General features: G+C 36.1%; 1 protein-coding gene across 1 annotated transcript in view; it reads left to right on the top strand.

Moving 5' to 3' along the window:
- Positions 1-20,404, top strand: part of LOC139119323 (calcium-binding protein 39-like) — a 50,855-nt gene that overhangs the window by 16,187 nt on the left and 14,264 nt on the right. The window contains exons 2-3 of the mRNA XM_070683085.1: positions 10,321-10,523; positions 12,718-12,882. Of these exons, the coding sequence (XP_070539186.1) occupies positions 10,413-10,523; positions 12,718-12,882 (276 nt within the window). The 5' untranslated portion in view covers positions 10,321-10,412. The remainder of the gene's footprint in view (positions 1-10,320; positions 10,524-12,717; positions 12,883-20,404) is intronic.

The following is a 20,404-nucleotide window of genomic DNA, read 5'->3' as shown; positions in this document are numbered from 1 at the left end:
CTACACTGTAATGCTGTCATTTTAAGGAAGAAAAAGAATACAGTCTTATCAACTACATGTTTGTCATTTATAATATACCCTTCGATAATTAAAAGAAAGAAATTAAAAGGACGTTCCGTGTAGGATAAAGAAAGTTTGTGATCTCGAAAGTGCAACATGAATAAATTAGTGTCCCTAGCTTGCCAAGTGAAATTTCTTGAATATCCGTGACATGGGCAGTACAAATTCAATTTAATAAAGAGTAATTTGTAAAATTATATTTAATTCAAATATTTCAAAATTAAAATGTAATTCAAATATTTCAGAATTATTCAGATTTCTGATTTACTGATTAGAACCAACTGGATATCATACCGCACATACAGTTGAAGGAATTATGAACTTCCAAGTTCATTAAATATCAGTCTACCGGTAATGCCTGATTAAAATTCAACCCGGCATCTGTGAGTTGTAACCACATGGGAGAAAGAGGATTATTAACTGTGCAGAACACCTGATTCTCTGATGTGTAAGGGATGTTATCACAGTGGGTGTTTATATGACCAGAATAGAGCCACAAGAACTCTCAATATTGCAGTGTTGTCTTATGCAGCAGATCATAGCTGTAGCTAAATAAATATTTACAGGTCAGTAAAAAAGTATAATATACAACGTAGTGTATATAATATTAAACCAGCTGCAGTTAAATTTCTCTAATATTGATCTTTTAATACTTATACAATACTATAAGCATAATTAGGCAATGTGTTTCAAAAGGTACGTGCTCATAAAAATGAAAGGAACTTTTTGAATAAATGCATTTTCATGGAGAAATATACGGGTGCATCTCACATGAATGCATCAAGTACAGAAAAAAATCGTTATATTTTGCTGTGAAAAGATCCATCTTTGGTATGTGCTGGAAATGAAGAAGCCATGCCTGTGATACTAGGATGTGAGAAGTTGTATTATTGACACACATGAACGGTGCTCAAGGATATTAATACAAGAGCAATGGTTCTACTTAGTGTTCTGCTGGCTCAGTATGCCCAGGAGATCACGTGATGGTATAAAACAAACCATGTGTACATAGAAATACATATATTTTTATACTCGTTTGTGCACATGGTTTTGTTTGTACTGCGGCCCATCTGAATTCCAGGTTAAACCCATCGGCCAAATTATGAGATACTGATAGATGTAAAAATTTTGCATTTACAGAATGTCTGTCATTGAGCCATTATTGCACACATGCATCTTCTGTACCACCAAGATGGCAGTAAGACACGTAGGAATGCACTGTTACATGTACAAGTACCTCTTTGCATTGAAATGATCAGAATTATGATATGCAATCAGTTAGTTTTGCTCTGCAGATTTCTTTCACTTTTGTCCATCTTCCTTCAAATCTTATGATGGATCATGGATCCTGCCTTTTTGCATCATGGGATAATATTTCATGTAAAAACAGAATCAGGCATATTTACTCATATTCACTCATGCTTGATATGAAAGCTATCTTTTATAACCAAATGAAAATCAAGGCAGGATTATTTTTCATTTATAAACAGAAAAACATACATTTGTAAACAGTCGCTGTGATATTTCTTCAATAACCCATTAAATCTGCCCTGCTGGGCCCTTGGGCTTGCATTAATCATCATCCATCGAAACAAGATTCCGGAAAGTTTAGAAGAAATGTCTACAGTGACTTTTGCTAATTTGAACTCTGAACTTCTGTAGTTGCTGTGCCTCCAGATACAGCCAAGAAACCTCATGTTCCTTGTTTGCTTCTCATTTGGCTTAGCCCGGTACAGTGTTCTTTGATGCACGTCACAGAACCAAGCAAACAGTTGACTGAGTGTCATTGAACTGAAGTGAAGGCAAATACTGCAGGTACAGTCTCAGTTCATATTAAATGTTGAAAATCCAACTACAGCTGACAGTAATCTGCAATCAAGAGGATTTCAATGATAGAGTTCAGAGTTCCCTGTCATGCAGTTTACTCTGACAGTTGCCATGTCAACAGGAGTCGCGTGTGTGACATAACTCTCACATCATGCACTCACAATGAAATACCTGTTTGGAGGTAGATGTATGAACATTTAAAAATGTTTGCTAGAGCTTGTCCAAAAAATGACAAGAACTTGCATGCAATCACTATGAGATAACATGACAAGATTCTATTGTTTCTGTATAAAATATCCTTGTTCCTCAGAGCCCTTCAAATTTTATATCAGCATCATCATTGCATATACATGTAGGTAGATAACATCAGCCATTTTGTTTGTTTACTTTAGCAAATATAGTTCGGAACACTCCAAAACTGACAAAGTTTATCGTGTGTATGTTTACTGTAAAATATCATTGCTGAAATTTTATCATTGTGAATTTGTCAATGTCACCAGGGTGGAGCGATATTGGTATGGGTATATGATAAAAAATTAAGACACCCGATGGGAAAACGGCCAGAGTTCAACTTAGCGTTTGCATGGAATTGTTTGAAACCTGAATTTCCTAGTTAGAGTTCATAAGTTAATTACAATAGTCACTTCAAGAATAACACTTCATAGCAGACATGACAGTGCATCACTTTGGCATTGCTACTACTTTCTATTTAGATAATAGCAGAATAAGAGGAAAAAGCATCTATCTATAGAACAGAAATAATGATGTTTGATGACTAAAGCTATTGCATCTTGAATAGTTAGGATAAATGAAAACAAAAAGTGCACAAAACAGCTGTTTGAGTTGTCAGCTTATGAAACTGTTCTTTCCTACAGAGACAACAGTGTGAAATCTCAATCAACGGTGGAAGCATCTATAGTAGTCAAATATTAGCAGATCATGTTGTCAGAAATATGATATAATTGTACCGCAGCAGCCTGTTGCAAATCTGTCATTTAATCTTTTCTTCGTCACAGAAATTGACTGTTAGCATGTGCCGCTGAATAAAAATAGAAATGCTCCGGCTATTATCAAATATTATGTGCTGGCATATGGTGCATGAACAGCACTGCTAGGAATTAGACACTTCAGCTTTGAAGAGGATTGTGGAGTTGAAATGTGCCTTTTAGTCGGAAAGCATTGCTGTTTAGCTTCAGTGCGTGAGTTGGTGTATAAAACAAGCCAATAATGGAGGTCAAATGTAGCTGTACCACAGGTTTGGCTGTCAGTGAAAAATAAAAAAAGATTACGCTGACCACACCATGAACAGTTCACATTCTGTACAGTATGTGTCCTCGCTATGTGTGGTGTAAACTGTTTTTACTGCATTGTGGCAAAACAATCTGCTGTCAAAACACCACTCCAGGCCATGCTCGATAACATACACAGGTACTGTACATTAATAGCTTGATGTTTGGAATGAAAGCACATTGACAAATCTAACGTTGATGCTGTCAAAAAATAAAAACTTGATCAATAAGTGAATAAATGTTCTTTGTAGGTTTACTGTGTCTGTTATTTGAAGCAGACTGTACACATCATACGTGTACATGTACATATAGGTCACCACTTGTGTATTTTGCATGTTTATAAGAGGTGTTGGTCAGTATCATTGCATGGGTATAGTAGAACTTGAAAATTCACGAGTCCAGCTGTGAGTTGTCACGACCATGACACTCTGCTCTGTTCCAGCTGTGTTAAAATGATATTCAAGAACTTGGTTTGGTGTCAGAGATACAGATTTGTAGGACTTGGCTTTGGCATTATGTATTTCCATGGGAAGTATCCGGGAGAATCATACATGTGTTTCTACACGGGCAGATCATGTGTCCAGTACATACAATGTTGCAACTTTCAAGTGCCAGTATTGCTTTATAAATTTTGCAAAATACTGGTAAAGTTGTCATAACTTTTAGGATTGTGCTTCTGTACAATATGAGGTTCTCACGAAAATACCGCAAAGGATGCAGTAGGACATTGGCGCAGCGTATCACTCGACGCAAAGCAGAGGACGATGCGCAGTGCCAATTTCAGAGGATATCCTTTGCCCTGTTTTCATGATTTCAATGAAAGAGCAATTTTGTCAAATCTATCATTGTTTCAACTTTTTGTTGTGCACACTGCAAAATAAAAATGGTAAATTGCCTCCACAAATTTGTACACAATCAATTGAACTACTGTGCATATACAGACACACTGACAGCAACATAGCATTAATGGCTTGTATTTAGTTCAACATGACTAGGTAAATTTTCCCTCTATGACTCCAGTTTGTAAAGTGCATATACATCATACGGTATACTTCATGATGGGGAGTGGCCAAAGATGCTGTTGTTTATTTCATTATTGTGGTTTTAATGCATTTCTACATGTATATCACAGTTCCCAGCTCTTAAATACAAATAGAGTTTCTCACAATATTGTCATGGTAACATGACATGTTTGAATTGAGACTGTCCAGTATATGATATATAATTAGCGGTGATACAAAGATAGTGAATTAGAAAGGTCTGACACGGGAGCCTAAGTGACAGCACCTTGAAAGAATAACATGACTCCATCTATTGAAATGTTACCATGGTGATAAAACTGTTTCACAAATGTCTGGTAATTGTCAGGAGCGTTTGAACCAGGAAATACAGACAGGTAGTCAAGACCTTACGTATGTGCAATCAAACAACTCAAGCCATTAATCATTTTTCAGCAAAAGAATCCTATTCAGAAATGTTAATAGCCCGCATCAACTTGGTTCTATAGCCTACAGATATAATTTCATGTGACACAAGCATAAAATAGCCTACCTGTGTGTATATATGCCATATACATCAACATGTAATAAATCAAAATGGTTTTTAGATACATTATAATCATTATCAACATCATTATCACCATGATTATCTGTTTCTTATCACATTCATGGTCACAAGCCTGCTGCCCTTTTCAGGAACAAAATTTGTCAATTGACACCAAGCAATTAATTTGCATGCGACAATTATATGAGATTATCACTCCATAAATGCTAATAGCATATTTTTGTGAGACATGTTAATTCAAGATTATAGATTTATGATGGGATTATTTGTCTGAGTGGACTCTGGGGAGCAACCTGGAGTTTACCTCTTCGCTGATGTCAATGACAACACAGCCCTTAGGGTACATGTACTGCAACATGCACAATGCAGGTAATTGAATGGGGGTTTAGCACAGTCTGCTATGTGTAAAGATATTCATCGATTACCTGTCTGAAAGCAGCAGAACTCCTGCCCAGGATAAACCTCCAATAATGCATTTAGGTTACTTAAAACCCATCTTTGTAGAAAGTTCTACAAACTAAAGCATCAAATTACCTCAGTGTGCAAAAAAATCAATCTTTGTAGAATTACGAACTAAGCCTTAAATTGCCTAAGTGTGCATTTGCATAAACGTGTGTTTTTTCAAATATGGTTGCAGGGTTTGTATTTCCTTGAACCATACTTCAATTTTATCTGTCACATTTACTGAAAATAGTATTTCTGAATAGTTTTGCAACGAGAGGTTTTACTATTTCATATTTTATTATCCACTGCATGTTTCCAGTTAAAATCTGCCATTGACACATGCAGTAAAATGTTTACATCTACTTGTTTTAAAGTTGTAAGTTGCATTGTCAGAAACTTTGACAAGATTTTTAATCGTCACTGAAATTGAAATCCACTTATGAACAATGACACAGTATGCCACAAGTTGGGATAAAGTTGGTGTGCATTTTGAATGAAATTACTTTAAGCTAAGCATGGGTCCAAGAAGGAGTGTTTGCAGTTCACAGCAGTGCACTGACCTAGAGACATTCAGATTTCAGACACCTTCTGTGAATGTGTTAAAGGTTGCATGCTACTTATCTGAGACTGTGACATACATGTACATACGTACGTCAATCTTACATGTACCTCAATCTTGTACCGGTATTTGCATGTTCAAGTTCATACAATGGCCATACATGTACCTACATATAGAATTATTAGAATGTGAAAAACACAACAATAATTTCACATAATAATTAACAACAAACTCATCAATATGTACAGGTTTAAAAGGTAAAAAAAACAACAATAATCTCGAACTGAAATAAAACACCTGTAGGAAATGCAAGTCTGTGCACAGTGGCTACTACTAAACTCTCAGCCTAAAATGAAGCTTAGGCAAGCAACCTTGACCAGTGGAGGCAGACTGCAGTCAATGAGAATTTCTCAAGTATTGATTGATGTCTGGCATTATAGTATATGTGTATTTATACAGTAGTACAGGAAAATATACACTTTCCTAAGCTGTACAAGTAGTAGTTCAGTGAAATTATTTTGAGAGTCATTGCTTTCCTATTCAAAGTGCATGTACTGTACATGTATCTGTAGACAATGTGGACTAATAATACACGTACAGGAACTGATTGTATAAACTGCCGTCAAGGCTGTAGGTGGATGTGAAATTTATTCCTAAAACTAAAAGGAAGCAAGGCTTTTCTATCAATGCAGCAATTATTGACAAACAAACCACATGTAATATGTGCGCATGTGCCAATATCGTGTACACACTATACACTACAAGACATGCCTAAAGATGAACAATAGTCAATATTACCAAGTTCCTTTACTTAAGGTAGTGGAAAAGGATGGGAAAAGGGTGAAACTATACATATCAAATCTTAAATGACTTAATTTTTGCATCATATTAAAATATCATGTTCATAAATTTTATAGATTGCCCATTACATGGTCAGGACAACAAGAGCAACTTTCACGATGTTGTGAGTAGTTAAGTATGGTAGTTAAGTATGTAAAGAATATTTCATGTGAATTCAGATAATTCATCACAAATAAAGCATGAAGACTGCTGTGTTTACATCGTGTAGACTGTTTCCAAATATTGTCTTTCTGTGACCTTAAGATTAATAAGAATACTTGATCCTTAACGACATTTAGTGTCTATTGTTATTGTTCTGAGAAGCACCATTGATAGAAAGGTCATATTAAAAAGACAAGAGATCCAGCATTCAATGACATATTTGATCAAGAAAACAACTACAGTACATGTGCTTCTTCCTATTAAAAGTATGTTGAAATACACGGACATGTATGATTGTAACACACTATTTTGTGTACAACATTCAATGTTATTGTTGACAAATGAATTTGATCCAGACAGTAATTTGTTTGTCAATAATGACTCTGGGCATAGGGGGTCCAATCTCCGATGATGACGATGATGATGATTAAATATTTAAAAATGAAGATAAATAAACATATATTTGGACTCAGTAAATTTGTTGTTATTGTTGTTGTTATTGTTGTTGTCGTTGTTGATACTATTTGCAGAAAAGAACAAAGTATGCGCTGCAAATTTCAACACAGCCTAACTATACATGTGCGTCGCAAATTCAATACAGCCTAACTATACATGTGCGTTGCAAATTCAATAGGCCTACAGCCTAACTATACATGTGCGTTGCTGCCTAACTATACATGTGCGTTGCAAATTCAATACAGCCTAACTATACATGTGCGTTGCTGCCTAACTATACATGTGCGTTGCAAATTCAATACAGCCTAACATTACCCAAGGGGTGTCACTTCATTGCCACACACTTTTTTCGATCGCCAAAAATGCACCTAGCATGCATCGAAATCGGTAAAATTCGACGTAGGGTCAAAGCACATTAGTCCTTCTCAATAATACTCTAACATTTTTACCTCTTACCGATGAAAAGTCGAGAAATCAGCAAGTTTTTCAGCGTATCTGGACGTCTCTTACATTTCAGATTTAAAAGGCGCGGCAGTGTATTGAGTCACGTGGGCGCTTTTCAAATCGAACCAATAGCAGAGCTCGCCAAAATGCACCCAGCAAGCATCGAGAGCGGTAAAATTCGATGTAGGGTCAGAGCCCGTACTGAACGAATGGGCCCAGCGTGAAAACCCGGAGGCAACGTAAGTTTCTCACATCTTTGGAAAGAACGATCTCTTGCTGCGGGTGAACTGGAACTGTTAAAGTTACCAGAATTTCGTATGCAGACGCACGCAGACAGTGTCACCCATAGTCTTCCAAAGACGTGAGAAACTTACGTTACTGCCGGGTTTTCACGCTGGGCCCATTCGTTCAGTACGGGCTCTGACCCTACATCGAATTTTACCGCTCTCGATGCTTGCTGGGTGCATTTTGGCGAGCTCTGCTATTGGTTCGATTTGAAAAGCGCCCACGTGACTCAATACACTGCCTCGCCTTTTAAATCTGAAATGTAAGAGACGTCAGATACGCTGAAAAACTTGCTGATTTCTCGACTTTTCATCGGTAGAGGTAAAAATGTTAGAGTATTATTGAGAAGGACTAATGTGCTTTGACCCTACGTCGAATTTTACGATTTCGATGCATGCTAGGTGCATTTTTGGCGATCGAAAAAAAGTGTGTGGCAATGAAGTGACACCCTTGGGTAATGTTAGGCTGTATTGAATTTGCAACGCACATGTATAGTTAGGCAGCAACGCACATGTATAGTTAGGCTGTATTGAATTTGCAACGCACATGTATAGTTAGGCAGCAACGCACATGTATAGTTAGGCTGTATTGAATTTGCAACGCACATGTATAGTTAGGCTGTATTGAATTTGCGACGCACATGTATAGTTAGGCTGTGTTGAAATTTGCAGCGCATACTTTGTTCTTTTCTGCAAATAGTATCAACAACGACAACAACAATAACAACAACAATAACAACAAATTTACTGAGTCCAAATATATGTTTATTTATCTTCATTTTTAAATATTTAATCATCATCATCGTCATCATCGGAGATTGGACCCCCTATGCTCTGGGCAGTAAATACCGGTACATGTATGTGTACAGTCAATTATCAATTTTACTGATCAATGTTTGACATGAGCGGGCCACTATCACTGTAGAGATAATGAATGTACATGTACTGGTACATGTATGCATGTTTTCAATAATCATACTATGATGATGACATTACAGTATCTCTGTTTGTGCCCAGATCCACCAAGTTAATTCTCAGTCACAACAAGGATTACAAGTAAGCCCACAAAAGACAGACTACAAAGTCTTGGCATTGTACAAGGCAGTGTAGTGTATATGACAAGTTTTTGAAATCTGACTCTAGCTGAGGTCACTGCCTGGTTTGAAATATTACAACACCCTAATAAACGCAGGTACATGTTGTTTGCGATGATGTAAAAGCAAGCATGGACAAATGCAGCTTATAAAAGTACAAATAGTTTGCAGTCTGTCTAATGAGCCTGAATTAGTTTGTTTTGACATATTGCTTTTGCACAGTGGGGTTACTCTATTTACTGTTCTGCCAATGCAAGTTCCAGTTGAGTTCAAGGCTTCTTTACAGTTCCATTGCTGTAACTATTGATTGGCATAAATTTGTCACGATTTTGTTTTGTTTTGTTTTGTTTTGTTTTGTTTGTCACTTAAGAATTCATGTCAACATGTTTTTGTACATTTCAACAGAATTATTTCACATGTTCATAAGTACTTTCACTGATCATCGTTTTATTGAGTGAATTAATTATGATGAGGCTATTCTGTAAAAGGTAAACATACGTGTATCCTGTCACTGTCAGGTTGTCGGGAAGTCAGAAGACTGAGTCTATTTAGACCAAAACATACATCAGGATTCTCCATAAGAGATTTGCGGGTTGGGCCACCAAGAGCACTGTTTTTCCAGCAATCTACTCATATGAAAATAACCATACAACAGAATAATTTTTCACGATAAAAATATGCATTTTATGCATTGTTATGAAAATTTGCCACCCCTCTGTTTACCAAGCTGTGGAGAACACTGTTCTTTGTAATGAAACGTCAAAGGTTTTACAGGGAAACCATCATCAGAACTGCGCCTGTGCGAGTTTCTTGTTTACAAACAATGTACGTGTATTTTGTGCCCGATATCTAGATGCACCTAATCATCAAACCAGCAACATTTAAATTATACGATGTAGATTATGACAGACAGGTTTTAACTTTCATCAATCGCCATTGTACCGGTACCTTGGATACAGTGTTTACATTGATTGTATGGGTCCCATACAACCTTTGAGCGCAGTTCCGACGACTGTATCCCTTTACTACACGCTATATAATAATACGTGTGGTACAAAATCATTAGAATGTGTCTCTTTCTAACATTTTATATTGTATATGTAAATTATTAATCTAGGGATGTTTCCTACATACATGTATGGCATGCATCCAAGTTTCACATTTACTTCAAGTTCATTTGCAATTTGTGCATTTCCACATCTGTGCTTATAGCTGTACAGTGCTAAAGCCATTGGTTTACAATTCTTTATTCCTGTCTATGCTAATGTAAACTTTATCTGTTTTTGATTCCCTTCCAGTGCTGTCAGTATTAAAAGGCCAGAGTACCAGGAACCTGAAAAGTACATGCTCTGTGGTGGAGAGGTAATACGACGTTGATCACTCACTCACAATGCCTCTCTTCGGCAAATCACAGAAGAGCCCCCAGGAGCTGGCCAAGGTTCTCAGGGAGGCCATGGCAGTACTGGAGAAAGAAAACATTGCTGACAAGAAAGTGGAAAAGGTAATGAGTGCTGCAAATTAATCAGTGTCTCTTTTGTGTGATTCAAAACACCAACTCTGTTATCAGGTAGGCAAGATTTATGAGTACTTGTACTCAATCAGGGTGAGATTTATCAGCTTATCATCCACTGCATAGAGAGAGGTAGTTGAGTATCCATGGTGTACTTGCATATTTTGCTATTGAAATATTTCTTGTTCTACTTAAAGACAAGTCAATAGGAAGTGATAATTTGAATATTGCAGGTGAATAACATGACTCTGAATGACATTTAGCTGCAGTGATATACAGGTTAGCCCAAGGCTTTCCCAAATGTGTGTTTCTGTAGAGAAGACAGACAAGGCTACAAATGCATCAGGGAAAGCTGCTGTCTACATCACAGTGGCTAAATGATAATGAGATAGAGCTAGTTCAGGTTTCAGTGCACTTCAGGAAAGGTGGGTCGAAACTGGACTATCTCAGGGTCAGCGTTTACATATCACTTTATCCGCACTCGTCAAAGCTCTTCAAAAACTCCTGGTGCTGTGCCAGACTTAGCAGGCTGCAGGATAATTTAGTATCATAAAGTAGTTGTGGTACTTTACAATGTAAATTTGCCTTTAGTTGCCTTGTCTAACAATGGGAAAATTTACTCGTTCATATAGTGCAACTACCTCATAGAAATTACTGAATGCTTTGATGACATACAGACGTAGCAACTTGACAAGTGTGTGCCAGTCAGTTATGTGGAATAGAACACCATCAGTATGAAAACATTCACGATTTTATCCAGTGAGAGTAATTGCTTGATATAATGTTACAAGAAAGTCTGCACATAATTATGATACCTGTTAAATTTAAAGGGACAATTGCTGTAAAATTTAATATTTTCAGTTTAAGAAAAAATGATATGAGTATATTCCCTTGTGTTGGCAAATTGGACACAGTTATTTCAGCAGTAGCAAGAGAAACGTGGCGTAACAAATGATGAGAAAATTGAAATAAATCCATAGTTACAGCTAATGGACTTCAGACTTCATTAGATTCTTGTGTAGAAAAGAAACCATTCAAAGATTGATGGATTTGTGATTTTAAAATCATTTTTCTAACGCACACCGGGCTTCAGATGCAGATGTGCTACTGGTGTAACTAGTCTCCCAGTTTTAGCACCCTGTTCTGTATGATTGAGGACATACATGTAATAGTCGAACAATTTTATGAAAATGCTAACTCCTCTCTCAATCAAACATTTTTTCATAACATTTGAAAATGGGAATTGAGGAAAATTGTATGCTCAAAATAATGCTTTCAGAATTTATAGAACTAGTCCAAAATTTGTCTACACATGGGAGATATCAAAGACTGTTGTGTGATCTACAAGGGTACAGAATCATAATGAAGAATCATGGGATATCTCCAGTATTGTGATACTGTTCGTTTTTCCATCTCCTGGGCCTCTTGTAGCCAGGTGGAAGATGATTTTCACTTTGGTAAAATACAGATTTTATGTGTTTTCAGTCGCCTTCCCAGTGTTGGAGAATGATCAGTTCTAATTCTCTTGTGTGTGAAATCCCATCTGAACAAAGGAAAAGGTGTCTTAAAAGTAGTAAATAGTAAAAATGATTAATCAGTTCCCTTGATTGTGAAATGTGAAGTCAACAAACTTTTTAAAACATCAGAAATAGGCAAATAAATGAAGCAAACAACAGCATTTTTAGAATTTAAAACAATTGCATCTTTACTTGGTGTTCATTCTGCAAACAATAAAACACTAAATGGTTGAATATGTAGTCAAAGCTATCTGAATATCAACTGCAGTGACGGTAACTTCATTTCATTCCCTAAATTGCACCTGATTGTATCTGTCGCTGCTGTAATTGCCGTTCGATGCAGTAGTTCTCAGTTGATCTTTTAAATAGATTGTAGAAGTTTAGTAATGTACAAGGTAGAACCTCATATATATGATGTTCTTCTGTTGAATATTAACATGTGCATGGCTCAGTTTACTACCCATGTACTATGTACATGGCTGGCAAACTGAGCCTCTTCTGAAAATTGTTCTCTGTCATAGTAAAGAATAAAAATCAGGGGTTACAATTTTAAGTTTTATTTACTCAACATGTTTCCAGTTGAATCCACAAATGGGGATGTATTGTAGGCGCATTCTTCCATGTTCAATATTGTCATGGATGAAATCATGTTTCATTATATCCCCCAGGCATCAGAAGATGTTTCTAAAACCCTGATAGCGATGAAGAATGTCCTGTATGGCACTGGAGATCAGGAACCGCAAACTGAGTTGGTTGCCCAGCTTGCACAAGAATTTTACAACCTAGATCTATTACTCACTCTTGTAACGAACCTGCAGAAGATTGACTTTGAGGTGAGTGTCCGTCTTCAGTGACTTTTATTGTGTGGTCAAATTGCCAGGGTTCATTCACTGCTTTCTTTCCATTAACCCTTCACAATAAATATTGCAGAATCCTACATTTATGGGACGGATGGGTACAATTTTTATGCACCCTATGGTCCCTTCATCATTCATGGAGAAATTATTGTACAGTAGGATTAGAGATTGCTTGATGTTTGCAAATCAGAATCTTGTAACAGCTGTACAGATGTATGACAGCAGGATCATAAAGTTGTATACACATTTCAAAAGTAATCACCAAATCTCAGAAGGGTCTTGATATGATCAACCATTCCTCTCTGAATTCTATTATTCAGTCATACTCTTCATACAGTACATTGTATGTATTTGCTCCTTCAGTGTGTGAAGCTTTGAACTGTCCCTCATACTGTGCTCAAGGAAACTATTTCTGAACCATAAAACTAGTTCTCTCTCACAATCAAGAATGAAGATTAGTTGTCACTGCACAAATTTTCAGGACAAAAAACAAATCCCGAGTACTTTTGGTTCTGAAGGTATTCAATGTGCCTGCCAGTCTCTGTATTAAACTTTTGAATAAAATATAGAAGTGTGAAATCTTGAATTTTCCCAACAAGTGGAAGTTCCAAAGCCTGTCCAGACATGCTACAAAACAGTAAATAATTGTGAGATTTGAGTTGTAAAAAAAATCAGTCTCTGAACTGTATTATACCTCAGTGGTTTAAATACAAGAAAGTCACCAGATAGTCTGAATTCCATTCAAACATTGTGATATTTATTTTGAGATATTTTACACAGTTGTGCCATTCAGTGTCAAGAGTACATGGGTAGAGGATATTCTGCATGAATTTACCTAGTGAAGTGGCATGAGGGTATTCATTTATGCAAATTATCTTGATGACAATTATTCATTTATGCAAATGATGTTAATCGCTCTTCATGAATGATGCATATTAATTAACAGCCTACCTGATGGAAAGTGGAAATACTTTCTGAGTTTTGGTATGATGACATCAGAAGTGAAGTTTATTATTAAAGTATACAATACATGCATGCTGGACATAATTTGATCAGGGCGGTGTTTCAAATTTACCTTCCTTGTTGTCTGTACATGTATGTTATTTTTCCACAAATTTCCTGGACCTTTTCTGGTGACTGAAACAAGATACCCTCTGTGTCTGCTAATTTTCAGTCTACAAATGTTAAATATCAAACAATACAGATGCAGGAAATTCTGTCTCCCTGCTGAGTGTACACACAGTAGTCTTGATTGATGCGATGGATTTGACACCGTCACCCCTGTTAGTCTCGCTAATAGAAACAACCGGCCATGAAAACAAATGACACAGTATTTTGCGACCTTTGATCTTTCTAAGGCAAGGTTAAACAGACGTAGAATATAAGGGAAGTAAAACATATCATATCTTAAAAAGCAGAGTACTATGTGTACAACACTGAATAAATGAATCAATAAGCATAAAGGATTTTCATGGAGCTGCTGTAGTGAGAACTGGGTATCTGAATTTCATGACTATGACACTATAGTATTGACCATTATTAGAAGAATTTCTGGGGGTGGATGGAATGTAAGAATATGGCTGCATTGGGGTATTTATCTTTACCAGCAAAATCATGATGTGGCTGAGCTGTCAATGATGATCTATTGCTTGTTACTTTACCATCTGGTAGCAACATACTCTGCGTGCGCTACTTTAGGTTTGACGACATTGTCTCTTGCTGCATAATGGAGATCTCAGTATGGCTAAGTCCATTTTGAAAATATGATGAAATGCTCTCCACTGTCAGAACCACTCAACCACCAATGTGTCTGGCAGCATTTTTAGCTACTATAGACTATAGTCTATAGAAGCTATTGGGATGGGTATCCGTCCGGCGTCCGGCGTCAGTCTGTATGTATGTATGGATGGATGTATGTATGTATGTATGTATGTATGTCCGTTTGTGAGGCGTCCGTCCACTCAAATATCTTGAGAACCGCAGTACTTACTGATTTGATACTTGTTTTGTAGATGAAAAATATGATTTTGAGAAACTATTTTTTTTGATTTTTTGATATTGTTGAAAATAGGCAAATTAATGCCAAAAAAGGTGTTTTTGGTAAAAAATCATCTTCTTCATAACCGCTGGTCAGACAGCTTTGTTATTTGGTATACAGGTCCCTAGGGGTAACCCAACTTAGATTTGTTCAAATTGTGATGAAATATGCAAATGTGTATTTATAATTTGTCATTTTTGGTCAAAATTTGACTTACATTGTATGTAATTCTTGTACTGTATAAACCCTATCAATTCACCCAGAAAAAAATAATTAATATGATTTTAAATAATTGAATTAATTAGGAAATCATCAAAGCCAAAATAATTTTAGTGTAGAATTATCAGAAAGTTCAACATTTTTTGACAGTTCATAGTGAAATGCTTACCATCTTGGAGGATTAAAACATGTAAAGGCAACTTTCCTGAATCCCAACTTTGACATATTCTGAACCGTCATTTATTGTGCCCTGTATGTTATCTAAGAGAAATTGCTCAAAATAGTCAATAGAGATAGAGATAGAGATAGAGAAAGTTCTAATTTCCATTTATGGTTGACTTGGTAAGGATAAAATAAAATTACTTTTTGAGGAAAAAAATAGAGTGGTTAAGTAAAAGAGTGGTCAAAGTGATAGGGTTTTTATGGTAAAGCTGGGCTGTAAGATTCCTCATGTGCTATTTATAGCAATTATGCAATCTGTGTAAACAGTGCAATGAAAGTTACATGATTCCTTATAATGCTTTTCATGACCTTGAACTTCTTAGGTTTCAAACATTTGTCTCTTCAGTGTGCTTTCTCTGAGTATGTACAGTCTCAACTTATTCAACAGAACTCACTTACAATGTTAATCAAAGATATCCACCTTCTTCATCAATACATGTGTCACAAAAGGTTATTTGCTACATAACACAGCAGAGCTCTGTCAACTGTTGAGTTGCTTGTTCTTTCAAAACCGCTGGTCAGATAGCTTTAATATTTGGTTTACAAGTCCCTAGGATGACCTAAGTGAGATAATTTCATACAGTCAGGAAATACTTAACTTTGTATCCATGTCTATAGTAGCTTCAGGGACTTTGGACCTATGTTTACCTTTATAAAAAAGATGAATTCTGTTCCAGCAGATGATATGTTTTATTGAACTGCACTGTTAAATCCCTTTTTATACCGAGCTGAATTGTGTCCACTAACTCTTTTATCTTGTCAAAAGTATGAGAAGTTCAAGTTTAAAGCAACTTCTAATAGTCTGTGAAATTTTTATGTTTCAAAAATTATTATCCATATTCAGATATGATCATACATGGTCACTGAAGAGAACCTTTCATGAAACGTCCATATCAGATGGCACTCCTAGAAGACAGTTTGACAAGCACTTTCAACTAAATTCAGTTTGATAATTGTAAACTGTAAATTCCTCTGTAAAGAGAAAAAGAATTAACATGTTTAAAATGTAAGCAGTTTGTTTTTGCTGTTTCATTGGAATTGATCAATTGCAGAAAAATTTAAAATTTTTAGAATTAGCTACATGGAACATTTCTTTCGTTTTGAGTTTTACGAGTTTTTTTCAGGTGTTTGATATGCGTTGCTAGTCAAGCATTACTTTACCTGCCAGGCTTCACATGAATATTTCATAAAGGAGATTTGATAGCCCAGGGTTATTTGTGATATACATGCATATGGGTATGCTGCTTTTAAGAGCAGTCACTTTCATCAAACAGATTTGCACGATTCCTTTGAATTTCTCTGAAACGGGCAAAAAATAAATTTATGAAATAGCATCACAAGGGGCTTCAGGAATCTTATAATTTGAACCAGAGGAAAATGGGATCAAGAATGGTGATCACTCAATTGCCTGGATGGAATTACAAGATCTATTGTTTGTGTTTGCTGTTCAATGGTTTAAAACATGGCTACATGTACTCTTGTAACCATGGTGCAAACATTGCCTGTAGCAATGCTATAATGTTCTGTGCTATCAACTGGGAAAAAAAGTTTGTTTAGGAATAGAATGAATATATGTCTTTGTCAATTTTCCACCTTTGATTCAGACAAAGTAGAGAAATGACACAACAAGTATAAATGTACAGCTGTTTATTTGCGAAAATGAGTCTCTGTTATTACACGTAACCAAAAGAAGATGATGTGTTCACAAATATGATAAATCATACTTGCCAAGCATTTCCTTTAAGGTAGAATAAGCCTTGGTGATTGATATTTGGACCTTCAAGTTTTTACCTTCTCGTGTCTATTTATAGACAGAGAAGGTATTAGAGTTGAAAACCAATATGCTGCTGTCAAGAACTTCCGTCTGTCAAGACTTCCGTCTGTCAAGATCCGTTGACGTCATGCCATTGTGATGGTTCATATCATAAACTGGTGGGGGTGTTCATGGCTCAGGTTGAGGTGTGGGAGAACGATTTTGAGCTATGACAAAAATCAAAAGGGACTTAGCGGCATAGCCACAGTGTTAAGCCTTTCTCCAAGGTTTCTTAGTTGACTACAATCTATTACAGACTACTGAGCTGACGTTAGGGGTACTCACTTTGTGTTTGCTCACTCTGTGAGCGCTAGTGTTTGGTACTGGGTTGCGTGGATATCCCCTCATGGCCTCACGTGATCTGGGCCTGTTGCATAATCTGCAGAGATGATCATATGCCTTCCGAGTCTGAAAACTGTCATTGTGTAAGCCTGTCGGCATTTTCCTTGCATTTTTTTTCATTTAATTTGCAAAATATCGGCGAGTACCTCAATATTTCAAGATAACCCTTTCTTCCCAATCGTTTCCTGGAGTTTCAGAGTCATATGAACGAAAATGAGTGAAAGTTTTAGACAGGAAAATCGGACGTCGGCCATGTTCAATGTTTACAGTACAATCAGAAGTTTACGTGGAGGAATTAACCAACAAACACAGGAGTGTTCATGATGCCCGCCCTCTAGAGGCAGACCCTCCTATATGAAGTACCACATTTGATGCTTGTGGAAAGCTTGACCACACAATGGAGCATTTAAACTTTTAGAAAATGACAAACTGAATAAGAAGGTATTCAGAAAATGTCAAATACTGAGGAAAAATGCGCAAATATTCAAAATAAACAGGTTAACTGATTGGTCAGCTATAAAAAACAATGAAAATGTTTATGATCAAAAGTTTTTGAGATGCGCACATTTTAACAAATACAGAAATTATTAACGTTATAAATATAAGACCAAACTATTTTTTCAGGGATGGGACAGGTTGGAAATGAGGGGTGAGAGACAAAGGCACTCCTATTGCTGCATGTGGATGCAGCCACACCATTTCATTTACAGCATACTTATTCACTGTGTTGTGTTCAAGTTCCATATTGTACTGACTGTCATACAAGGATAACATAAGCAAATCAAATCAAATTAGAAAAGGATCAATGCTGTTGTGTGGATTTTGCTGAACATGGCTGATATTTCGCCCTATATATTTGGTATCCAGCAAAGGCATATTTTGATGTAAAGTCAAAATTAACACTACATTGCTGACAATATATTTTACCGTTTCTGCATGAATTTTTCTTTTTTAAATTATAGTATATTAGTACTTCAAACAGATTAACAGTTATCGTGATGTCAACCCATAATTTTACATCACAAAGACTGTAATTCTGCCAACTTTTTTGTTTTTCAGTCATTTTATAAATTTTGCACTGCACAACTGAGATGATTGAACAAATTGCAATGTTTGAATTTGTAAACTCAAAGAATAAAAATCCTTTGGTCACAAATTAAATTATTTTTTGAAAAGAAATTTACTCTTAAACACTGTTAGCATATATTCTTTACACGGTCATGTATTTCAAGGAAAATATGCCTATTAAAAACAGTAATTTCTTCACTTTCAATTTTTTTCAATACTATGACAATTATCAGCCATGAGGTTATACAAACACAAGACCAGATAGGCGTTTTTCATCATTTCCACAGGACTCTTTGGAAAATCCATTAAAAACAGTTAAAAGTGACTGGAAATGATCACTTGGTATACATTTAATTTACAGATGCCAGGTTGTGTATTTTACATGCACTCAGGTCAGTAAGGAAGTGCGTCATTACTATTTTGGACTGTTAATTCTTATTTCTGAATTGTTTAACTTTTTTCCACATTGAACTATCTTTAGGCAGTTTATACTGTAGCTTAGAATTTTTTTGATTGATGTATTTAATCATCTTTTGGGTTCTTTGGGTCCATATCCCACCTCATGCCCCTACATCATCAACTATTTACCAACAACTCCATGCCAACAACCAATTACCTGACCTGGCCACACATTAGAGAAGGTACAGCGTCATTGACGGTATTTTTTACAATACTTTTCTGGTTTACCACTTGTGGGGGTTAATTTGAAGCTGTCGCAAGAACTTAAGTTTCCACCTTCTTATTTTTTGAAAATCAAGAATTTAATTCTGCCTCGCAGGTACAGTATGGCAGCCATTGTGAATTTCAAATACCGGTAAATGTTCAAGAATTTGTTTTTCTTATACCAAACTTAGCATGGTTAGCCCTGATTTTTATTCTTGATTCGGTAAGAGAATGGGTAATAGTTTCCCTGAGAAAAGTTTGAGCAAAAGTCTAAATCTTTCTCTTTCAAGGCACACGCTACCGTAACTCTTCATTATGACTGTTTACATGTACCTTTGAGGCTGATACAAGAGGATTTGTTAAAGCACAAGTATTGGAGATAGTTACGGATAAGCAGCCAATTGCCGTCAGTTTTCAACAATCAGCTTCACAGTGCATGAATGTTCATTCCAGCGTGCAAAGCATACTGGACTTGTAATCCGCTTGGCGAAGTAAACGTCAAAGCTGCAGAAAATATCCCAAACCACTGATCAACAAACCTTTGATTGACACCTGGACTCTACATTTATGAATGCTTTCTACCTAGTGTTAGGTATTATGAAATTATGAATCACAGACCATTTAGTAACCTCCAGAATAACTGAATATGCAAAATTAAACAAATTCAAGTGTCACCTTATTTTACTAATTTGACAATAATCTGAAACAGTCACAAATTTGCAAGTGTTTGTTTTGACTTTATCCCACCATTGCAGAAAAAGATGTGTCTCAAACTCATCTACAGTGGATCCTGTTTTCAATGGAGACAGGCTGTACATCCAGGAAGATTCATAAATGCCTTTTACTGTACATATTTCTGAGGTGTTACATCAAGATTTTGTGACAACAATGTTAATGAAATCAAATACAAGGATGTCTGATCAAGAATTTTATCAAACTTGTACCCAGGAATTAACTTACTTTTCCTTCACCCAACTTTACTCACTAATAGAATTTCACTCATATCCATTCCCATAGACGTACTAAAGTGTAGCGTTCATATTTAGGCAGATCTCCATGGATTGAAGCATATTTTACTCACACTCCATTTCCATGTGTATAATGATTTATACTCAGCCATTGGACTAACAAAC

This window comes from Ptychodera flava, chromosome 19 (assembly GCF_041260155.1).
Source record: "Ptychodera flava strain L36383 chromosome 19, AS_Pfla_20210202, whole genome shotgun sequence".
Taxonomy (NCBI): domain Eukaryota; kingdom Metazoa; phylum Hemichordata; class Enteropneusta; family Ptychoderidae; genus Ptychodera; species Ptychodera flava.
This window is presented reverse-complemented; position numbering and strand designations above follow the sequence as displayed.